At 32.4% G+C, this 21,025-nt stretch overlaps 3 protein-coding genes and 1 long non-coding RNA gene across 5 annotated transcripts; 3 read left to right on the top strand and 1 right to left on the bottom strand.

The window, feature by feature from the left end:
* Positions 1-451: 451 nt before the first annotated feature.
* On the top strand, positions 452-1,999 carry LOC139907648 (uncharacterized). The gene is made up of 3 exons (XR_011784374.1): positions 452-1,036; positions 1,090-1,229; positions 1,292-1,999. It is a non-coding gene; the product is annotated as an uncharacterized lncRNA (long non-coding RNA).
* An 8,700-nt stretch (positions 2,000-10,699) lies between these two features.
* LOC121132544 (methylglutaconyl-CoA hydratase, mitochondrial) lies at positions 10,700-12,030 on the top strand. The gene is made up of 3 exons (XM_071894176.1): positions 10,700-10,975; positions 11,155-11,614; positions 11,670-12,030. Exons 1-3 carry the CDS (start codon positions 10,812-10,814, stop codon positions 11,937-11,939), a joined length of 894 nt encoding a protein of 297 aa, XP_071750277.1. The 5' UTR covers positions 10,700-10,811; the 3' UTR covers positions 11,940-12,030.
* Positions 11,966-17,427, bottom strand: Usp14 (ubiquitin specific protease 14). 2 transcript variants are annotated; one of them, XM_040727965.2, is made up of 6 exons: positions 17,279-17,427; positions 13,119-15,179; positions 12,896-13,052; positions 12,588-12,836; positions 12,224-12,527; positions 11,966-12,168 (listed from the first exon to the last, which is right to left on the bottom strand). In XM_040727965.2, exons 2-6 carry the CDS (start codon positions 13,799-13,801, stop codon positions 12,038-12,040), a joined length of 1,524 nt encoding a protein of 507 aa, XP_040583899.1. In that variant the 5' UTR covers positions 13,802-15,179; positions 17,279-17,427; the 3' UTR covers positions 11,966-12,037. The 2 variants fall into 2 exon arrangements, with proteins under 2 accessions (XP_040583899.1, XP_071750276.1); XM_071894175.1 differs by having other exon boundaries at positions 13,119-16,257; positions 17,279-17,365.
* Positions 17,428-17,526: 99 nt separating this feature from the next.
* LOC121132545 (ATP-dependent DNA/RNA helicase DHX36) lies at positions 17,527-20,800 on the top strand. Its single transcript, XM_040727969.2, has 2 exons — positions 17,527-17,947; positions 18,013-20,800. Exons 1-2 carry the CDS (start codon positions 17,723-17,725, stop codon positions 20,563-20,565), a joined length of 2,778 nt encoding a protein of 925 aa, XP_040583903.1. The 5' UTR covers positions 17,527-17,722; the 3' UTR covers positions 20,566-20,800.
* Positions 20,801-21,025: the final 225 nt, after the last annotated feature.

Genomic DNA, 21,025 nt, shown 5'->3' with positions numbered 1-21,025 from the left:
GACATATGGTACACCTAAATTAAGATCCTTGTTAATATCAGCTGTTTGTCTCATGATTTTGAAGGGGTAAACTGAATTACTGCTTTAATGAGGAGAAACTTCTATATTGGAATAGCATTAGTGAAGTGAAAACATTTCAATATATTTAACACCAAATTAATTTTATTATGAATTTTTAAATCAATTTACACCGAAGATAAGTGAGAGCTCTCCTTTTAGTGGGAGATGTGTTCACACATACGAATGATTACATAATGAACTAGAAAGAAAAAAAGAGTACACGGATCTTTTTTTTTTTTTCTTTTCATAGCTATACTTAGTATTTCCTTTAGACACATACCCTTTTTACTCATGGGTAAGGGTGATAATTTTGGTAAGAATAGAAAAACGTGCGAGGAGAAGAGAAGAAATACTTTTGGCATCATTGATTAAGTAATATATATCTTCTTCTATCAATCAAGAACGTTATCATTCCCGCCTTTATTATTCAATATTAATATAATATTAGATGGTGATAGTCGATAGAGAACTGAATAAAATGCCTAAATTAACATCGCCTTCTGTCTAGATTTCTGAAAATGGAGGCCCAGGAATTTGGAAAATACTTCACGGATGAGAAACCGATGGTTTGTCGGATTTGTCGATATAAATGTGCCTTTAGTCCCCTGTCTAGAATTACACGCCACTCATTATCCTCATCTCATAACAAGAGTATGGATATTCATCTATAAAATCAATTTGACGAATACATCAAGTCAGACTTTAACTTTGATCTCACAACGATGCTTATTGCATGTAATATAACCTTATCCATTGCTAATCATCTACGTTCAAAAAATTTATGGAGAAATACAAGGATAAACATATCCCTTCCCGAGGAACCATCGTTAAATTAATGAAGGATGTTGTTACTGATGTCATTAACAGAAATACATATAAAATGTTTTGAGTCATCCACACCAAATGATGATCAAGTTATCAGTAAAAAGTATTTACAAATATCGAAATGGAACTCTGAATTTTGTACTATCTCACAGTAAGTATTCAATTTTTTTTTAAATCTAACCATAAAATATGATTCTATTTTAGCTAAACATATCAAGAATTATGATACACAACTCAGTAAAGGGCAAAAACAACTGCTTAAATGGTCACAACAACGGGGGTAGTACCTTTGGATGGTTTGCAATTAGTTTGTCTGAGACTACTTACTTCGCTTTAAGACTTGGGTATGATAATTAGGTTTTCCAATATTACATAGTCAATAAATATTACTTTTTTATCACTATAGGCTTAGCTATGGTTGATGGGCTCCAAGAAATGGTGTTCAGAAAACTCATAAAAGGCAAAAACAACTGTTGAAATGGTCACAACAACGAGGGTAGTTACATTGGGTGTTGCATTATAATTAACAATTGTGTATATCCATCATGATAATAGTATATTGTTATATAAGCATACCTAAATAACGGGAAAAATCTTTTTTGATGCTCTTAATAGGGAGTAATATCGCCGGACATTACTAAATAATTAGCTTTTGCTCTAAATCTTTACGATGAATTTATTTATAAAATTTTTTTATTAGTATATTTATTGTCTAATTTTATGTTTTTTTACATTTACTTTATTATTAATAATTAGTTAGATCTCATCGGTAGAGATATATCTATCCTGTGCACAATTGTATATAGCAACTTCCACATGAAGAAGAGGGGTGATTATCTTTTTGATTAAACTCCACGTCTCGCTTGTGTATTGCAACCTAAAGTTATGACATATTTAACTGAATTCCGATGTTAAAACAAGAAAAAATTATCTAGATCAATCTATTATTTCAATATTCTGTATTTATAATTTATTATTATTAATAGTTATATGATTTTAATTGTTTAATTTTGTATATTTAACTTAAATGTTTAATGGTTTATTTTTTAGTATGTAGATTATATTTAATTAAAGCCTTCTTTTTTAAACTTTGAGCTTAAAATATATTTCAAATACTCTACTTTGTCGTTTCATTAGCTATTATTCTGAGAATAAGGTTCATAATGAATTACAATTTCATGGAGTGTGACATTTTCAAATCTACTGTAACGGTTAAAAAACGTCAAAGTCAATTATACGTAGTATATCTTCATTAAACATTTTGCTAATAAATTCATTCGTTATACCCTCAAAAATCATAATAAAGCAGGCAGATGATAATCACATCAGTATTTTAAACAATGATACCATATGTCTTTTTTTTCCCCTCCTCCTTGCACGCGTTTTTCTCTACAATATTATCAACTATACTCATGGATAAGGGTGATAATTTTGGTAAGAATAGAAAAGCGTGCGAGGAGAAGAGAAGAAATACTTATGGCATCATTGATTAAGTAATATACATCTTCTTCTATCAATCAAGAACGTTATCATTCCCGCCTTTATTATTCAATATTAATATAATATTAGATGGTGATAGTCGACAGAGTACTGAATAAAATGCCTAAAATAACGTCGCCTTCTGTGTAGATTTCTGAAAATGGAGGCCCAGGAATTTGGAAAATACTTACCGGATGAGAAACCGATGGTGATGAATACATCAAGTCAGACTTTAACTCTGATCTCACAAAGATGCCTATTGCATGTAATATAACCTTATCCATTGCTTAACATCTACGTTCAAAAAATTTATGGAGAAATACACGGGTGAACCTATCCCTTCCCGATGAACCATCATTAAATTAATGGAGGATGTTGGTACTGATGTCATTTATAGAAATACATTTAAAAATGTTTTGAGTCATCCACACCAAATGAAAATCAAGTTATCAGTAAAAAGTGTAAAATATTTACTAATTTCGAAATAGAACTCTGAATTTTGTACTATCTAACAGTAAATATTCAATTTTTTTTAAATCTAACCCTCAAATATGATTCTATTTTAGCTAAAACTATCAAGAATTATGATACACAACTCATTAAATGACAAAAACAACTGCTTAAATGGTCACAACAACGGGGGTAGTAGCTTTGGATGGTTCGCAACTAGTTTGTCTGAGACTAGTTTATTCACTAAAGGCCTTGGGTATGAACATTAGGCTTTCCAATATGACATAGCCAATAAATATTAATTTTTTTATCACTTAAGGCTTAGCTATGGTTCATAGGCTCCAAGAAATGGTGTTCAGACAACTCATAAAAGGCAAACACAACTGCTTAAATGGTCACAACAACGGTGGTAGTTGCATTGGGTGTAGCATTATAATTAGTAATTGTGTATATACTTCATGATAATAGTATGTTGTTATATAAGCATAAATAACGGGGAAAATATCTTTTTTGATGTTCTTAATAAGGAGTAATATCGCCGGACATTACTACATAATTAGCTTTTGCTCTAAATCTTTAAGATGGATTTACTTCTAACATTTTTTTTATTAGTATATTTATTGTCTAATTTTATGATTTTGACATTTACTTTATTATTAATAATTAGTTAGATCTCATCGGTAGAGATATATCTATCCTGTGCACAATTCTATATAGCAACTTCCACATGAAGAAGAGGGGTGATTACCTTTTTTGATTAAACTCCACGTCTCGCTTGTGTTTTGTAACCTAAAGTTATGACATGTTTAACTGGATTCCGATGTCAGAACAAGAAAATATTATTCGGATCAATCTATTATTTCAATATTCTGTATATATAATTTATTGTTATTAGTTATATGATTCCAATTATTTAATTTTGTATATTTAACATAAATGTATGATGGTTTATTTTTTAGTATGTAGATTATTTTTAATTTAAGCCTTCTTTTTTAAACTTGGAACGTCAAACATATTTCGAAATACTCTACTTTGTCGTTTCATTAGTTATTATTATGAGAATATGATTAATGAATTACAATTTCATGGAGTGTGACGTTTTCAAATCTACTGTAAGGGATAAAAAACGTCGAAGTCAATTATACGTAGTATATCTTCATTAAACATTTTGCTAATAAATACTTTCGTTATACCCTCAAAAATCATAATAAAGCAGGCAGATGATAATCACATCAGTATTTTAGTCTCTCCCCCCTTCTCCTTGCACGCCTTTTTTCTCTTCAATATTATCAACTTTACTCATGGATGGGGATGGTCATACGAGAAAGTGCGTGGAGAGGGAGGGAGTGAAACATATGGTACTATTGATTTAAGTTGGTTTTTTTGATCAGCTACCTATGATGCTATAATTTTGGAGGATAGAATAAGACGTATTTTTGCTAAATATTCCATATTTCTTTATTATGAATCGACTAACATTACGACCTCTTCAATTTCTTCCTTTAAAGTTGCAAAAATGATAATCTCCAAGGAAAAATGGATAGATGCAGATCCCATTAATTGCAATCCAGGGGGAACTTTTTTAAGGCATTTGACTAATAATATTAACTATATTCAATATTGTACTAAGGTAAGTGACGAACTATATATTTTATAGTTTATTAGAGGGAGCTGTTATCGTAACAATGATCAAGTAAATAATGAATAAAAAAAATGAGGAAGAGCATATGCAAAAACAGCTTCTCCTTTTACAATCTCAAAACTCACGTACGACATTAATTACTAATTTTTTTAAAACTCAAATCTCTCTTATTCTTCATATATATTCATGTAAATACGGTGTGATTTTTAGCTGACCCGTTAATTTGTAATTGGTAGTATAAAGAACGAATTTTATTTTCCTTAGCAGTTGTCATTATTATTTAATACCTGAAGTTGAACATCCTTTCCTAAATAGATTCAAAACCTGTTTGAACGTTTGAAAATACCCTGGTGATTTGTTGCGGAGATATAATTGTCCTTGTTGGACTCAGAATAGAATTGGGGATCGACGTCGAATTAATTAAAGAAAATGTCCTTGTTTATATTCTTTTTCCTTCCTTCCTCTCTTGTCACAGCTGATTGTAGCTGATCCAATGAAACGTCGTGAGCATTATTCTTTCTCTCCACCAAAAGATTCTTCAAATTATAAGGGTTACAATGCTGATTTTCTGTTTCTTTTTTTTTAATATGCCCATTCCACACTGGATTTTCAACTTTGTTTATATATCTATTCTACAAGTAGTAAGATAAATGAAAAAGAGTGTGCATTTCATGTATTGAGTATTCCTTGCTCTTTGCAAAATAATTTATAAATAATAACAATGGGAGGTTAATAGATGGAAACAGGCCTTTATGCTGTGTAAAATTATAATTCAATCATAGGCGGAATAAGGTTCTAGGAAGATTGCCCTTTGTAATATTCTGATTGGAAAATTGCTATCAATTGTGACTACTGATTAATTTTCTAATATTCTACTGTTAATGAAAACCATAAAATATATACTGTGCTAATATCAGTTACCTTGTACTCTTTGGCCTCTATTGCCAACGTTTTTTCTACAAAAATTGTAGTTTTCTAAGTGATAATTACACCAGCATCTCTTCGCAGTGAACTAATATTAAAGTGGTTACAAAGTGCAATATACTATACTAAACGAATCTCTTTCCTTTTGGATCCAACTTTAGTAACGTATTCATCACGTAGTTCCAACGATATGGGCCGCTCATTCATTTGAGAAAGCTTACTATCAGTAGGAAATTGCCCGCGGGAAAATAGACGTACGTCAATAGAGAATTGTCATGTGCAGAAAATTGCCTGCATTTGGGGAGGGAGGGAGGGGGGGGCTTAGTCCCAAGAATTATCAACACTGCTATATTTTTACTAATATAAATAGGTTTATTTTATACATATTTTGTACAAGTTGCAACCAAAAAATGAGACAAATAATTTTACAATACTTGGAATAAGGATAATGTAATATCTGAATATTCCATGGATTATCCATATATTATTTGTGTCATTTTTACTATTTTAATAAAAATTATTAAAATATAAGTATTATGTAAGTGATTATAAACTTCAAATTACCAGAGTTATATCACTCATTACTTAAAAGTTTGTAATTAGAATGCCCAATGGAATTAAATACGATATTTTAAGAGGGAAAAATTGCAACTTGTACACTTTGTTTATAGAAGCTACAACTTGTACAGACATTGCAAATTGTACCAAACATATATATACTATAAAAAATTGGGGGAGGGGCTTTAGAAAATTTTAGGGGGGTTAAGCTAGCTACAACACTGCGGTATATGTAGTGATTTAATTACTACTGATGGGACTAACCAAGGTTAATAGAAATATAAGGTTAGACCATCAAGTAATCGGGGTTGCTAGAATTTTCAATTTGATCTATTGTACCGACTGTGCAGATTTTGACAAAACACGCCACCACTCATAGTCTATGACGTCACTATTTCTAGAATTTTCAATTTAATGTATCGTACCGACAGTTGGGCAAGAAAAACACATTTTGACAAACACGCAACCACTCATCTACTATGACGTCAATATTAAAAGCGTGGTGGAAGTCAAACATCAGTCGTACACGCGTTACGGTATAACCTTGTATTTCCATTAACCTTGGGACTATGCAATGCAATATTATTGTAAAACAGTATTGGGAAATTAATAGGATCTCTTTATGGTTCTCGAATCGACGGTGGTCATATTTAATCTGCCTCGAGGCTCAAATTTTATTCTACACAACACTTTGACCTGGAGCATAGGTGATTAATGATTATATTAAGGAGTATATGAAGTGACATCTGTAGTTTTTAACTTGTCTTGAGGTCCCTCGTCTAATATATTCGTGTCTCCTTCCCTCTGATTCTCTTTTATTGTATTTCCTTGTATGTATATATATTTCTAAAGTACTGTTTTACCTTTTTATTAGTATAAATAGTTTTGTAATCTTTGTATATATACTAGAGTAGGTTTTTGTATTAATAAGAATATAGATGTTCTTATAAACAAGCCTTGTTCTTATAAACAAGCCTTGTTCTTATAAACAAGCCTTGTTCTTATTCCTCCACGCCTTTCCTACTCCTCACTTCTCTCTGTCGTCCTGGATCTCTCCTCCATATAAATAATTGGTACCTCGGCCACCGTCGTCAAGATGCAACACCACGGTTATCTTACACAAATCCATGTGCCCGGGGTGCAATTTGGGAAAGTAGGAGGCCATTTTTAGCGTCATGACCTTCAGAAAAAGGCCAGACATTTTTTTTTATTTTTGGCTATTTTTAAGGTTCAAAGCTGTTTTAAGCCCTCAGTGTTGAAGATAGGGATAAACTATGTTAATATATTTTAAAGCTGAATGTTAAAAAATTCTAAAAACATTTTGAAAATGTCTGCATCATACTTTTAACTTGAGTTATCTTTGTTTAAAATGGAAAATAGGGACTTTTTGTTCAGAGGCTCATAGCTTCAAGGTGAATAAATTCATAAAGCTTAAAAGTATTGCATTTGATAGCCGAAAGTATGAAATTTAATTTAAACAAAAGAGCCAAAAACGCTCTATATCGTTGTCAATTTAAGATAAGGCCACGACAATATTTAAAGGGAAAAACTCATTTTTGAATTGGTTTCATTACAAAAGTCCATAAGTATTCGTATGCCCCAACTACAAATAAGTCTCGCGTCTCAAACGGTATTAATAAATTATCTCAAGGTTCATGGACATAAGAGGACTCGTTGCATACCCGTAGTGAGTAAGGAATTCCAAAAAAACGGACGTTCAAGGGAGTCCTCGGAGCCAATCCTTTTTCTCTTTGAGAAGTCCATTTTTTATTTACTTCAAATAATTCCCAAATCGAAATTTGCTAACAAATTGTAAAAAAACTTTTTTGTGCAGACTTTGCAAAAAAAAGTTGTAAATTCCATTTATTGAAATTGTAAAGATAAACACAAACCTACCAATATTTTTTTTGTACTTGCAAAAACAAAAAAGTTATGAAGAATAATGTTTTCGAAAAAATAACCCTGGATTTTTCAAAAATTATGTAATGAAATGTTCCGAAAATTGAAAATACAATTAATAATAAATAGGGTCTAATTTATACATCCAAAATTTATCACTTTTTGGCTTTTCCTTTCATATAATTGAAAATTGACCTTTGATGAAAAAATGAGAAAATAAAGAGAGAAAATAAACGAAATAAATTGAAAAATTATTCAGAAAGTGACGGAAATTTCAGTCAAACATCAATTGTTATGACTCAAATTTATATGCAAACGAATGTCCAGACTAATTTCTACAAACTTTATTGTACTTACTTATCCAATATTTCATTGGTAATTCATTTTTTTTCTCCTACTTTTTATTATAAATGTTCATTTAATCAAATTTTAATGTAATTTTATCCTTTTTTTTGACATATTTATCAAGTACTACAGGGTCTAATGGCAGTGGTGTTGGGGAGATATGCCCCCTCACTTCTTTGCAATTTATAAAGTACCGACATTTTTTTTTTTTTTTTTTTTTGAAATAGCTAATAATAATATATAAATTATATTTTGGCTCAGACATTGGCTCCAAAAAATATAATATAAAGTTCCTGAAGACCGCCAGGAACCAAAGCTATATCATGACAAAACAGTTTAACTATTACATCACCAATATTTTAGTCCTGAATTTAACTATAAATCTTTGAATCCATTCATATAAATTTGAACATAATTTGCTGTAGGGGTTTACTGTTATGCCGTGATTCACATCTTTATCTTTGATCATTTCACTCAAAATATGGACGTGGCACAAAAAGTCTTACTTGCATAGTCCTTTGAGGGAATCGGTTTTCTCTAAATTTATTTAGGAGTGACATGTACTGTTAGATTTATGTTTAATATAATAATTCCCACGATTAGCAACATCTATAACTGTTGTGATACAATAAATTAATATTTAAAATTAAGGAACTTTATCTTGATTTGTAAACAATGAAATCTGGAAATATCATATATGTATATATATTTCCCAGCCAGCTTTTCAATTGATTCCAACAAAATGTAAAAGTCATTGCTTTTCTCAAAATAGCCAAAGGATTCTATCGATAGAGGACAGATGTTTTTGGATTTTGATATTTTGATGTGGGTGGAAGATTGATCATATCTAACCAAAAAAAAGAACATAAATTTATTAAAAGATTTCTAAGACAAAGCAATTGGAGCATCATTAAATACAATTTCAAAGTCCCTTGATGGTGGTATCATACAAAAAGGAAGCTATCATGAAATGTCAACTTTACATAGATTCTATCTTTCACCTGGACATTGAAAGTTGATTAATTATAAATCATCTGGAACCAATAATCATTTTCAATGTTGATAAAAGTTACATATTTTATAAAATTGTAAATACTGAGGGATTTACTTCACATGGTAAATAAGGCTTCTCTTAAAACAAAAGTATATTCTAAATACGTTAGACTTCATAGTATTATACAATAGAAGGAGTTTTTGACCGCTTATTTACGTACAATGTAAATGTTCACATGGAATCATATTCCCTCATAACTAATCTGGATGCTATCTGAGAAATGATTCATAGCTACGTCCTCTCAAAAATATACATATCGAATACCAAAAAATGATCGTTATGGCTTTTGCAATATTGAATCATTTTCTACGTAATATATTTTTGATTTATTTTCTTACATCATAAACAGTTTCCCTTATTATCGGTTGTCCAACTAAGTGTACATTTGACTTTGGCACTCCATATAACAATAATTTCTACTACTTCAACCACTTGCAATAAAATTTAGGACTGAGCTTTAATAATAATTTGATTCGATTTGGAGGGCAATACAGTATTTCTGTTCATTTGAGTATCCGAGGTAGTTTGTTGGGCTAGAATTTTTTTTTCTTTAAAATGAAAAATCCGGATTTTATTCTTCTAACTATATGACTCAAAGAAAAAAACTATAATGATTTTTTTTTTTCAAAATTCAGCATCATAACTTTAAAATTGAAACCTCTGAATCCCTTTTCCAATAGAGAAACTAGTTGAAAAACGTACTTTTCAAATGACCATAGACGTAATAAAAACGGCTTATGAAGACGGAATAATTACAAACATAACCTTTTGATCCATAAACAACAAAATATCAAATTAACGGATCACCCTAAAAATGGTAACTAAAATAATATTTTTATATGTTTACCTTTTATATGACTTTAAAACTATACTTAATAAATTTGGAATATTATGTAGCTAATAATTGAAGTATAAAAGGGCTTTTATGGTCTCAATATTCCCGATTTTCTTTTTACTAATTTGAAAATAGGTTAAGAAAATCTCGTATTCAGGATGAAAAAAGTAATTTTTGGAGTATGGGGGGTTTTACGGGCGATTTTAATTTTTTCTTCGCCAAAATACTCTTAAGATATGTTCTTATAAGAGAAGTTGGGCTATAATTGAATTTCTTATTTTCATAGATTACATCCCATTGAATAATAGTTAATTATTGTTTAATAAATAAAAATGTCCCCATAATGATAAATTCATTTGATTCTTTTGCTATCCAATATTATTCAAGCACGGAAGTTATTTTCTTAAATATATACCACTAAACCTATGTACGTTATAAATATACTTTGTCTTCACTTGACTTTTTATCCAAATTAAAGAACTCTTTATTTTTCAACTGGCCCAAATTTTGTAATGAATATGGACACTTTATTTCAATTATAATTTATTTTATCAGGGTGTAAAATCTGTTTATATTAGTTTTTATAAGATAAGGTATAAAATTTGAAAAAGGTATCATATGTTTCATTTTTACCTTACTCTATGCATATCTTGCTATTTGTCACGTTGTTTACAGTGTTATAGTTTTAGTGCTTTTGTGGCTTTTATAGGGTAAAGTTTAAAGTATTTAAACCAGGCATCATGTCATTGTCCATTGGTATGCTTCGTGATTTATCTCGCGGGCTAGTGAAATATAGAGGAATGTTGGGGACGAGATCGTTTGCTAGTGTAGAAGAAGATGACGTTAAAGTGAATCGATTGGAAGGAAATGATTCTGGTATTCTTATTCTTGGACTTAATAGGCCCAAGGAAAGTATTTAATGATGTTTATGAATAATAATATGATAATACTAACCTTATACAAATCCTCAGTGTAATCGATATACCAAGTACGAAAATTCCATTAAACTTCAATCTAGGATTTTGACTTTGAAACTTATTAATCTTGTATTATGTACATAAATAAAATGATTCTTTTAATCTTAAAGGCCAAAAATTCATGGAGTAAAAAACTTGTTAACGATTTTGTGAATATCATTGAGGATGTCAAATTCGATAAGTCTGTACGTGTACTCATAATTTGCTCAACGACTCCTGGTATTTTCTGTGCAGGAGCTGATCTTAAAGAAAGAGCAAAAATGGACCCATCGGAAGTGGCTCCCTTTGTTTCCAAAGCAAGAAAACTCTTGAGTGAAATTGAATCTCTCGCTATCCCGACAATTGCAGCTCTTGATGGACCTGCCCTTGGGGGAGGACTTGAAATGGCCCTTGCATGTGATATTAGAACTGCCTCTAAAGAAGCTAAAATGGGTCTAGTGGAGACCAAACTTGCTATCATCCCTGGTGCAGGCGGGACTCAAAGATTGCCTCGTCTTGTTGGCCCATCTAAGGCTAAGGAATTAATGTTTACAGCCAAAATATTTAGCGGAGAGGAAGCTGAGAGAGTGAGTTGAAAAAAGATTTCCATCAGATTTTATTTAATTTTAAACATGATCTTAGATTGGCGTAGTAAATCAGGCAGTGCCCCAAAACTCGAAAGGGAATGCTGCATTTGAGAAGGCCCTAGAAATAGCAAAGGAAATCATTCCTAACGGTCCCATCGGTGTTAAAATGAGCAAAGTGGCTGTGAACAAAGGTATGGATGTTGACCTTGGATCTGGTCTAGCAATAGAAGAAGCGTGCTACGCACAAGTCATTCCCACTAAGGATAGATTGGAGGGCCTGACAGCCTTCAGAGAAAAAAGAAAACCAGAGTACACTGGAGAATAAATGAATCATATACATACATAGATCTCTTTTAGACTTTAATATTTTTATTAACTGAAATTCATTCGAGAAAACATGATAAATCTTTTAGTAATGCTTGTTTAATTAGTTTCCATGCCTTCTGAGGGTTTACTTTCCGTTGAAACTTCGACTTCAACAACTTTTTTGTCCTCTGTTTCCTTGGGGAGACGTCTAGGGGCATATAATAATAAATAAGCCGTATGCCAATCGCCTGTTAAGATAGATGGATCATAAAAAGTACAAAAGTAAATAATTAAGTAGTATACCTCCGCCAGAGAGTTTCATCACATCATCAACATGGACAGGTCTAACATCTTGGTCATTACATTCCATCCATGTATCACCTTTATGTCTAATCCAAGCTACGTAGTGACCAGAATTAGAAGAACGCCCCTTGTGAGTAAGCACCGCAGTGAGTTCATAGTAACCACTATTGTTTGAGCCGATATCATCCTCAAAGTAAAAAGGTTCGTATTCTTGCAATTTCCCCTCCTTGGCTTCCCGGTCCTTTTTTAACACAGCTTCCCTACTCTCAGTCTTTGATAGGGACACTAACTTATCTTCATATTCCTAAAAAATAATACATCTTCTTTAAAGAAGTCTATTGAGTTAGAACCATCAATTTCATACTTTAAACTTTGTACGCATCGGTATCAGTTTTTGTTGAAGGTCTTCGGAACACAGTTCGAATGTATCAAGCATCATAGGAAATTTAATATCTTTTAAAACTTTGGCATTGACAGCTTGACGCTGTTTAAAATGAAAACGCACCATCTGGACGGTCAAGTAAGAGGGGAGCCGAGATATTCTTAAGGTTTTGATATATTCCGCGTCACGATCAAGTGAAGAGCTAAATTTAGTGATAGTTTCACTTAATCTCTGAAATAAATAGAGATACATTTGGTATAATAATACATTGGAAGCATTGGCAGACATACGTTTTTAAGACCAGAGCTAAGGAAACGAACGTCTTTATCGATGTAGCAACTATATTGTAAAAATGTTTCCTTGGATTTAGTTTTGGGTTCCTCCTCATTTTCCACACATTTGGTCTCTGTTTCAAATTGTCCCCCGAAATATTGATCAATGATAGATCTAGGGAAGAAGAGAGAGAGAGAATTAAAGACCTGGTCTACATCATGGGGAATGGCATGGGCTTACGTCGCATTCTTATTGTTCTTGGAAGGAAGCTTTTGCTGAAACATTTTCAAGAGTTCCACCCAACACTCATTGGCATCCTGTTGTTGAAATACTCCGGCGCGGGATGTTTGTTCCGCAAAGCGAGGAAAAGCGGAGTGAATGACTTGAAGCAGAATGGCCGGCGTGACTGAAGCAGACCCGCCTTGATCCATCTCTTCGTACAAGTCCCTCAGAGAGGCTGTAATGGATTGAGCCTCTTTCCCAGGACCCATAAACAGCGTTCCCTTGTATTCAGACAAAGCTTCCTTGAACTCGGGCACGGTCTTGAGGCATTGGACCGTGGCATTCAAGTAGCAAGTGTTGCCCAGATTTTCGAGTCCTGCGGGGAGATCCATCGCGGAGCAGAGTTCGGACTCGTCCATGTCCTCGATGAATTTGGGTTTCACGCAGTCCTGAGTCGTGGAGGCGATGTCCTCTTCTTTGGAGCCCATCATGAGGATCGTTGCATTGTCACGCAGTTTGAGTCCGGTCCAACCCTCGTCCTTCAGAGTGGAGCCTTTGAGCATCACCTTCTGTCGTCGCGGCTCCACTCCAGTCAGGGCATACAGCTGGGCCTTGAACACTATAGGCTCCTCATCCGTGTTGGCGGAGACGTCCGTGTACAACTCCTTCCCCCATTTCACTTTTACTTTGTATGAAGGCATTCCAAGTAGTAATTAAGTCACTGATTCTTTGGCGCTGCCCTCCGGTTCCCTTCTCACTTTATGCTAAGTCACTTAATTCTCTAGCTAAGTAGTCTACAGTCACCTTTCATCTATCACGCAATCTTTCATACAGAAACAAACCGGGGGAAAGGCACCAAATCGCTTGAGCTACTATTACTATCTGGAGGAGCACAACCTCAAAACACGCAACCCTTTGTGCTTTGTCTTGTAATTTTATATAAATATCACGTGGTATTTTAAGCCATTCTTCCATTTTGGGGTCATATTTGAAATGCTCAATAAACTAATTTATGAACAAAAAAATGATGGATTTACTAAGGTACAAAACTCAAAATCAAGGTAGGTTTATGCTAAATGGTTTTCTATGTAAGCTTTCAAAAAAATATTAAATAATTAATTAATATGAAATATTATTCTTAGATTAATCTTTCAATACTAATTTAATTCATTCATAAAGTCGTTATAGCCTAGTGTATTTGCACAATGAGTCTAATGGATTTTGAGTGATGAATTAATTATATTTAATAAAGCAACATCAATGGTAGAATATTTCATATTATTTCAATAAAACTTATTCTAACTCCAAATCAATAAAAAATCGTGCGTAAATACATGAAATTTAACTAATTGGCGGCTCAATTAAATTTGATTACTTAAATAACATTATTCTGATCTTTCTATATACATGAATTGAGGATATGAATAATCGCTAAAGTATGTATGAAGTTTTTAATCCCTTTCTATTCGGCAACTAACAAATATATACATAATTATCGTTATGAATTAATTACATTATTATTCAAAGATCAATGGAGGACATAATATTCAATATTATTTGAATGAAACATACTATATAATCTTGTACAAACCCGATCTGAAGTTGACATTTTATTTTTGAAAAGCAAATTCATCAGTTTAAATGATTAGTTTAATAATGTATTTAAAGTTTACTTTATAAAACCTTTTAACATATATATATTTTACTATATATGTATTTGAGTTGTATAAATCAGGGAGTACTATATACATTTTTTTTAGAATTTCAAATATTACCCCAAAAAAGATGAGTTACTTAAAATACCACGTGATGATACTATAAAATTTCAGCTACGACAAATATTATAGACTATAATTTATAGTCTAAAAATTGTACAAAGCTTTCTCATATGAGTTACCTAGTCAAATTTCTAAAAAGAAAAGGATGTTTTTTCACAATAACAGGTTTCGTGATTGGAGCTTGTGCTCCTCCATATAGTAATAGAACTCCTTGAATGACCATTCAATAATAATGAATGATGTGCAAGAATGGCCAATAGAGAGTTCTCTATTCAATCAATTTGCAATTATTCATAAGATTCTAAATTGGAAAACTAAGATGTCAGATGAAGAATTTCAAATTTATATTGAATAATTAAAATAACTCCGTCATTGTCGAATAAATATAGGAAATATTGACATCCCGGAAATTAAAAGAAAAAGTTGATCAATAATTATTTATTCTTAAATTAAATATGATTCTTGAGTAGGCTCCTAACTTTGGTCCATAAATCCTCTCACTTTTATGTTTTCCGAAAATATATATAATTTATACGCTTTTAGTAAAATATGAGATTAAATAATACGTCTACTATTGCTATAACCTAAATCAATAATCCTTAATAAGAATCATTCAAAAAAGTATTAAAGATTCTCTAAATCTATTGTACAAATATTTGTAGACCTAAATCATATATATTAGTTCTAATATTAAAATACTTAAGTGAAAAAGCATATATTTTCCTTCTTGGGAGATTCCTCACTCTCCTTCTTAATTTCATTACCAGCTTCTTGAATTGTTTTTCGCTCGGGGTCACAATCTTCATGATTTATCGTAAAGTTGCTCCTATATTTGTAAGATTTTGTAAAAATTGCCGCTCTGGAGGTACAATTATAGACCACAAAAGTCGGCATGTTCAACGAAACACTATATAACATATGTTTCTCTTATATAAATAACATACCCGTGTAGTAATGATCTACGGATTGCTCTGATGTAATGACTAATGAAATGCAAATTATGATTTAATTTGAAAAAATAAAGAAATGTTGGATCAAATAACGGGATATGCTATGTAAATCTTTTGGAATGTTTTGTCTTGTCTGCTGTCGCGGGGTCAAAGAATTTCCATTGCTAGCTCAGTCTCGTCACTCCATCCATTTTATCTCAATGGTCGATATATTCCTATTCTACTCCACCTTACCCTAGCTAAAGTATTAAACTTTAATGCATTAACCCTAGCCAACTTGATCTCACTCCTTCCACACAAGTCTATCTGCAACATCATCAAATATGTTGTTTTTTTTCAGCCGAAGGACCTACTCCATTTTGCATGCTTAACCAGTCTTTTAATCAAGAACCAACCATTCATTTTGGATAATTGAGTTCGGATTCATCTCTAAATGTATAAAGGCCACAAATTATTCTACTAACCACAAAGTTAGTTGAATAATTTTAAAATGAAGAATTTACAGTACTTTGGATAAGGATCATGTAATAATCGAATATTCCATGGAAAGTCTATTTACATGAATAATGTAACTTTTGACTATTATAATACAAATTAATAAAATATATGTATTTTGTAGCACATTATAAAGTTAAAATACCCACAGTTATATTACTCAAATACATATTAACCATCTAGTTTTATTTGATCAAAATCAAAATATAGTATCAATTAATAGTTGGTAATTAGAATGACATGTTGTAATTAAATAAAGTATTTTAAAACGAATAAATTTCAATTTGCAACTTGTACACAACTGACAAAATATATTTAAAGTTATTTTGAACATATCCCAAATATTAAGAGACAAAGAACGAAAGGTCAATTCCTTTCCACTAATAATTAAATAACTTTAGCCAAATGTAGTAGATAAGAGACGGAATGCTGGATGAGGTCCTAATATATTATCTTTTAGCTGTGGATTTGTAAAATTGTTTCCAAAAAAAAAAAAAAAAAAAAAAAAATCCAAAACCCAAGCCCCCCCTCGCCGAAAGAAAAAAAATATATATAATCTTGCAGACGCCCCTGATTCAACATTGCTTAATTGAACACCAAGTACTCGAATAACGAAGTAATTCATGCTAGCTTATAAGTATTTTTATATTCTCTAAACAAAAGTCGTATCAATAATTATATTCCGACCCTTTGTCTATTGATTATTAGTTTTATATTACTCATTGATTTTCAATACAGATTAATTATTAATGATAATATTTTGAAATTATTGAATTATGATAGTTATTAGTAAGTTTGTGCCGCCATGTGAAAAATTTGATTTCTTGCCCGAACATTAATTAAATGAAGCTATGATAGTAGCTGATAATTCGATCCATAGAGATAAAATGTTTTTTACTATAGCTAGAAATTTAGCTTTAAAACAAAGTAGTGAAACGCTAGTAATAACTAATACCTTGAGAGTAGAATGATAAATGGTCGTAGAATTATCTTTTTCCCGCTGCATGTGTCACGTTTTATAATAACATTTTTTCTGATTCTATAAGCAACTTTTTTTTTCTGTTGCAGAGCTTACTTTATTATTTCAGTAATGAAAACGGTAAATTAATAAAGACGTGCGTAGTTAGTTAGTTATGGAGTAATATTCATGGCTTTGGCCTAGCGGATAAAAAAAAATTGTTGTTACCAGGACGACTACCTTGTACAAATATTTATCACGTGGTCTGTGTTTCGGTACTTTGTTTACTTTTAAGGCTAGAATTAACTAGAAAATAAGTCTTGGCCGAGCACGAGGGGGAAAAGTTGTGTCTACGATATAAGAATATTACAAGAGCAGAATGAGCAGAGAATAGCTGGATACTCTTACTCAAATTGAATTATTAACTGAATATCATTAAATATGGAGCGCCGTGGTCGCCATCCCGAAGGGCTCCGTGGCAGAGATATTGGACTCTACTACGCTAAGAAGAATAAAGAGAAAGGAGGAATACAATTAGATGAGATCGTCCTTTCTAATGAGGTTAGGCAGAAGATCGAAGATTGGAGAAAGAAACATGGATCCTCGGGTAGGAGTGCTCCTAAGATGAACACAGAATTTCATGATCGCTACAATGCGCACCTAAAGGTTCATTCTCAATTCATTTTCTAGGCCTTGAACTAGAAATATATTTTCCTTGTAATTCCCTTTAGAAAAGCCAATATGTGGTGGACAACTGGGGAGAGGACTCGGATGCCGAAGAGGAGCAAGTTGAGGAAGAGGAAGAAGAAGGAGAGGAAGAAGAGGAAGAGTTCCCCGTCTCCAAGCGTTGTCCCAAAACAGATGAATCTCTCCTGGAAAAGCAAATGGATGAAAAAGAGAATCCCTCATCCGAATTAAAAGACATTTTCCACTTCCGAGAGCTGTTGCCAGCCTGGACTAAAAAAGAGAATATCCTAGAAATGATTGAAAAGAATCAAGTGGTGGTGATTTCTGGAGAAACAGGCTGCGGAAAAACGACGCAAGTTCCTCAGTTCATTCTGGACCATTCCATAGCCAAAGGTGAAGGCTCTTTGACTAATATAATTTGTACTCAACCACGTCGAATCTCTGCTGTTTCTGTTGCTGAACGTGTGGCATACGAAAGGGGAGAACATTCTTGTGGGAACTCAGTTGGATACCAAATCCGTCTCGAAAGTAAATTGCCTAGATCAAAAGGCTCAATTATTTTTTGTACTACAGGGATTCCTCTTCAGTGGATGAGGCGCAACCCACTTTTGAATGGGATTTCTCATATAATACTGGATGAAATCCATGAAAGGGACATCCTATCGGATTTCTTGATTACTTTGTTAAAAGACATTCTTATTCAAAGGAAGGACTTGAAAGTAATTTTAATGTCTGCTACGCTTAACGCTCAACAATTTGCAAGATATTTTGATGGTTGTCCTATTGTTGAAATTCCAGGACGGATTTTTCCTGTCGAAGAACACTTTTTGGAAGATGTTTTGGAAATGACAAATTTCCCAATTTCGTATTCAGTTGAGTATTCTGGTTCTTACAAAAAACGACAGAATACTGCTAAGAAAGCGAATCGAGAAAATGGTGAGTATATACGTTTGTTCTCACAATTCCTTAGGAATATTGAGCCTAAATTTTCCGATTCAACCATGGAGAGTTTGTCTACCTGTCAGTCCGAACAGTTTAATCCTGAGTTAATTGCCAATTTAGTTCAGTACATTCACACTAAAAAGCCTGAAGGAGCGATTCTTATATTTTTGTCAGGGTGGAATGAGATATCTAAAGTCCATGAATTATTCACGGGTGACTCAGAATATTCACGCATCAATGGACTTCGTATTCATCCACTTCACTCTCTCATGCCTACAGTTAACCAAAAAGAAATATTTGAAAGACCACCGAAAAATATTCGAAAAGTTATCCTTGCTACAAATATTGCTGAAACTTCTATAACAATAGATGATATTGTATACGTAATTGATTCTGGAAAAATCAAAATTAAAGACTTCGATAAAGAAATGGATGTAGATACTCTTAAACCTCGTTGGATTTCCTTAGCGAATGCTCGGCAAAGAAAGGGAAGAGCTGGCAGAGTTAAACCTGGCATTTGTTATCGACTATATAGCTCATATCGTGAATCTACGTTTGAATCATATTTGAAACCTGAAATTCTACGAACCCGCCTCGATGAAGTCATTTTAAATATTAAAGTGTTAGGACTTGGTCCGGCTGCTTCCTTCTTAGCAAAAATGATGGAGTCGCCTAACCCTGAATCAGTTGAGCATGCCATTAGTTTTTTACAGAATATAAGGGCTCTGCAAAATAATGAGGAATTAACCCATTTAGGTTTTCATTTAGCAGAACTTCCTATGAGTCCCCAAACTGGAAAAATGGTCCTTCTAGGGGCAATATTTTCATGCCTAGATCCTGTATTATCAATTGCAGCCTCTTTAAATTTCAAGGATCCTTTTATAGTTCCTCTTGGACAAGACTTTCTTGCCAAAAAAAAGAAGAATGCTCTGTCGAAAGGATCTAATTCAGATCATTTGACATTATCCAATGTAATGGCAGAATGGGATCGTGTTTATGATAGAGGCCAATTCTGTTGGAAGAACTATTTATCTAAATCCAATGTAAAAATGCTTGATAATTTAAAATGCCAATTTGCCGAATATCTTTATGAGAAAAAGTTTATTAAATCAAAAAACGTTAAAGACAAAGATGCCAATATAAATTCGGAAAATTTAGATCTTATTCGGTCTATTGTAGCAGCCGGACTCTACCCTAATGTTGCAAAGATAACCAAACAAAAGGGTCCCATGTCTGTCATGTGTACTTCAAAAATCAGGCGCATTTCGTTTCATTCAAAATCAGTATTATCCACTCACTTCAGTGATCCATCTCGATGGATTGTCTATAATCTCATGTTGAAAGGAGAGTCATCCACAAGTATATTGGATGGAACTGTTGTTCCATCTTTAGCTTTAGCATTATGGGGGAAGGAAAAGGATACATCTAACGAAGGTCAGCTCATATTTGATAATATTTTAAGATTCAGTCTTTCACATTCTGATATGAATGATTTGATGACGGTCAAGCGTGCTTTAAATCAATTTATAGAAGATCGAATGAGTCATCCGGTACCAGTTGATTGGAATAATACTACTTCTTTTGAGGGATCGCTGCTAAAGCTACTTTTACATTTGATGATGGATCCTTATTGCAGGACTGCTAGATACTCATGAGTTATACATTGATATTTTATCTCATTAATAAGTTTAACAATAGTCCAAACATATTCATGAGTGTATGCATCTATATATACGCTCTTTATTATTTTCTTGATTGCCAGTAATGAGCTTTTGATTGTATTTTGTACACAAATAAGTTAATGTTTAAATTACAAGATAGTTTCCGTGCTACGAATTTAATAATTATTTCATTTGTATGAACTATACTACAATAAATCTATTTAAATGATGTAATCATAGTTTTATTTAAAGTCTCCATATCTACTCTAAGTTCTATTTGATATAATCAAATATGAAGTCAAATTGTGTATTTGTGGGTATCATCTCATAGTTGAAACTAATATAATCTGTAGGGACGCTATTATATAAAAATAGAAACTGAAAACTAATGTGTTCACTTGGATAATTTGAAGAACTTTTATGAGAAAAGCAGCATAGGGGTCATTACTCATGT

The sequence above is a fragment of the Lepeophtheirus salmonis genome, chromosome 2 (genome assembly GCF_016086655.4).
Source record: "Lepeophtheirus salmonis chromosome 2, UVic_Lsal_1.4, whole genome shotgun sequence".
Lineage (NCBI taxonomy): Eukaryota > Metazoa > Arthropoda > Copepoda > Siphonostomatoida > Caligidae > Lepeophtheirus > Lepeophtheirus salmonis.
The sequence above is the reverse complement of the archived record's forward strand: the minus strand, read 5'-3'. Positions and strand labels throughout refer to the sequence as shown.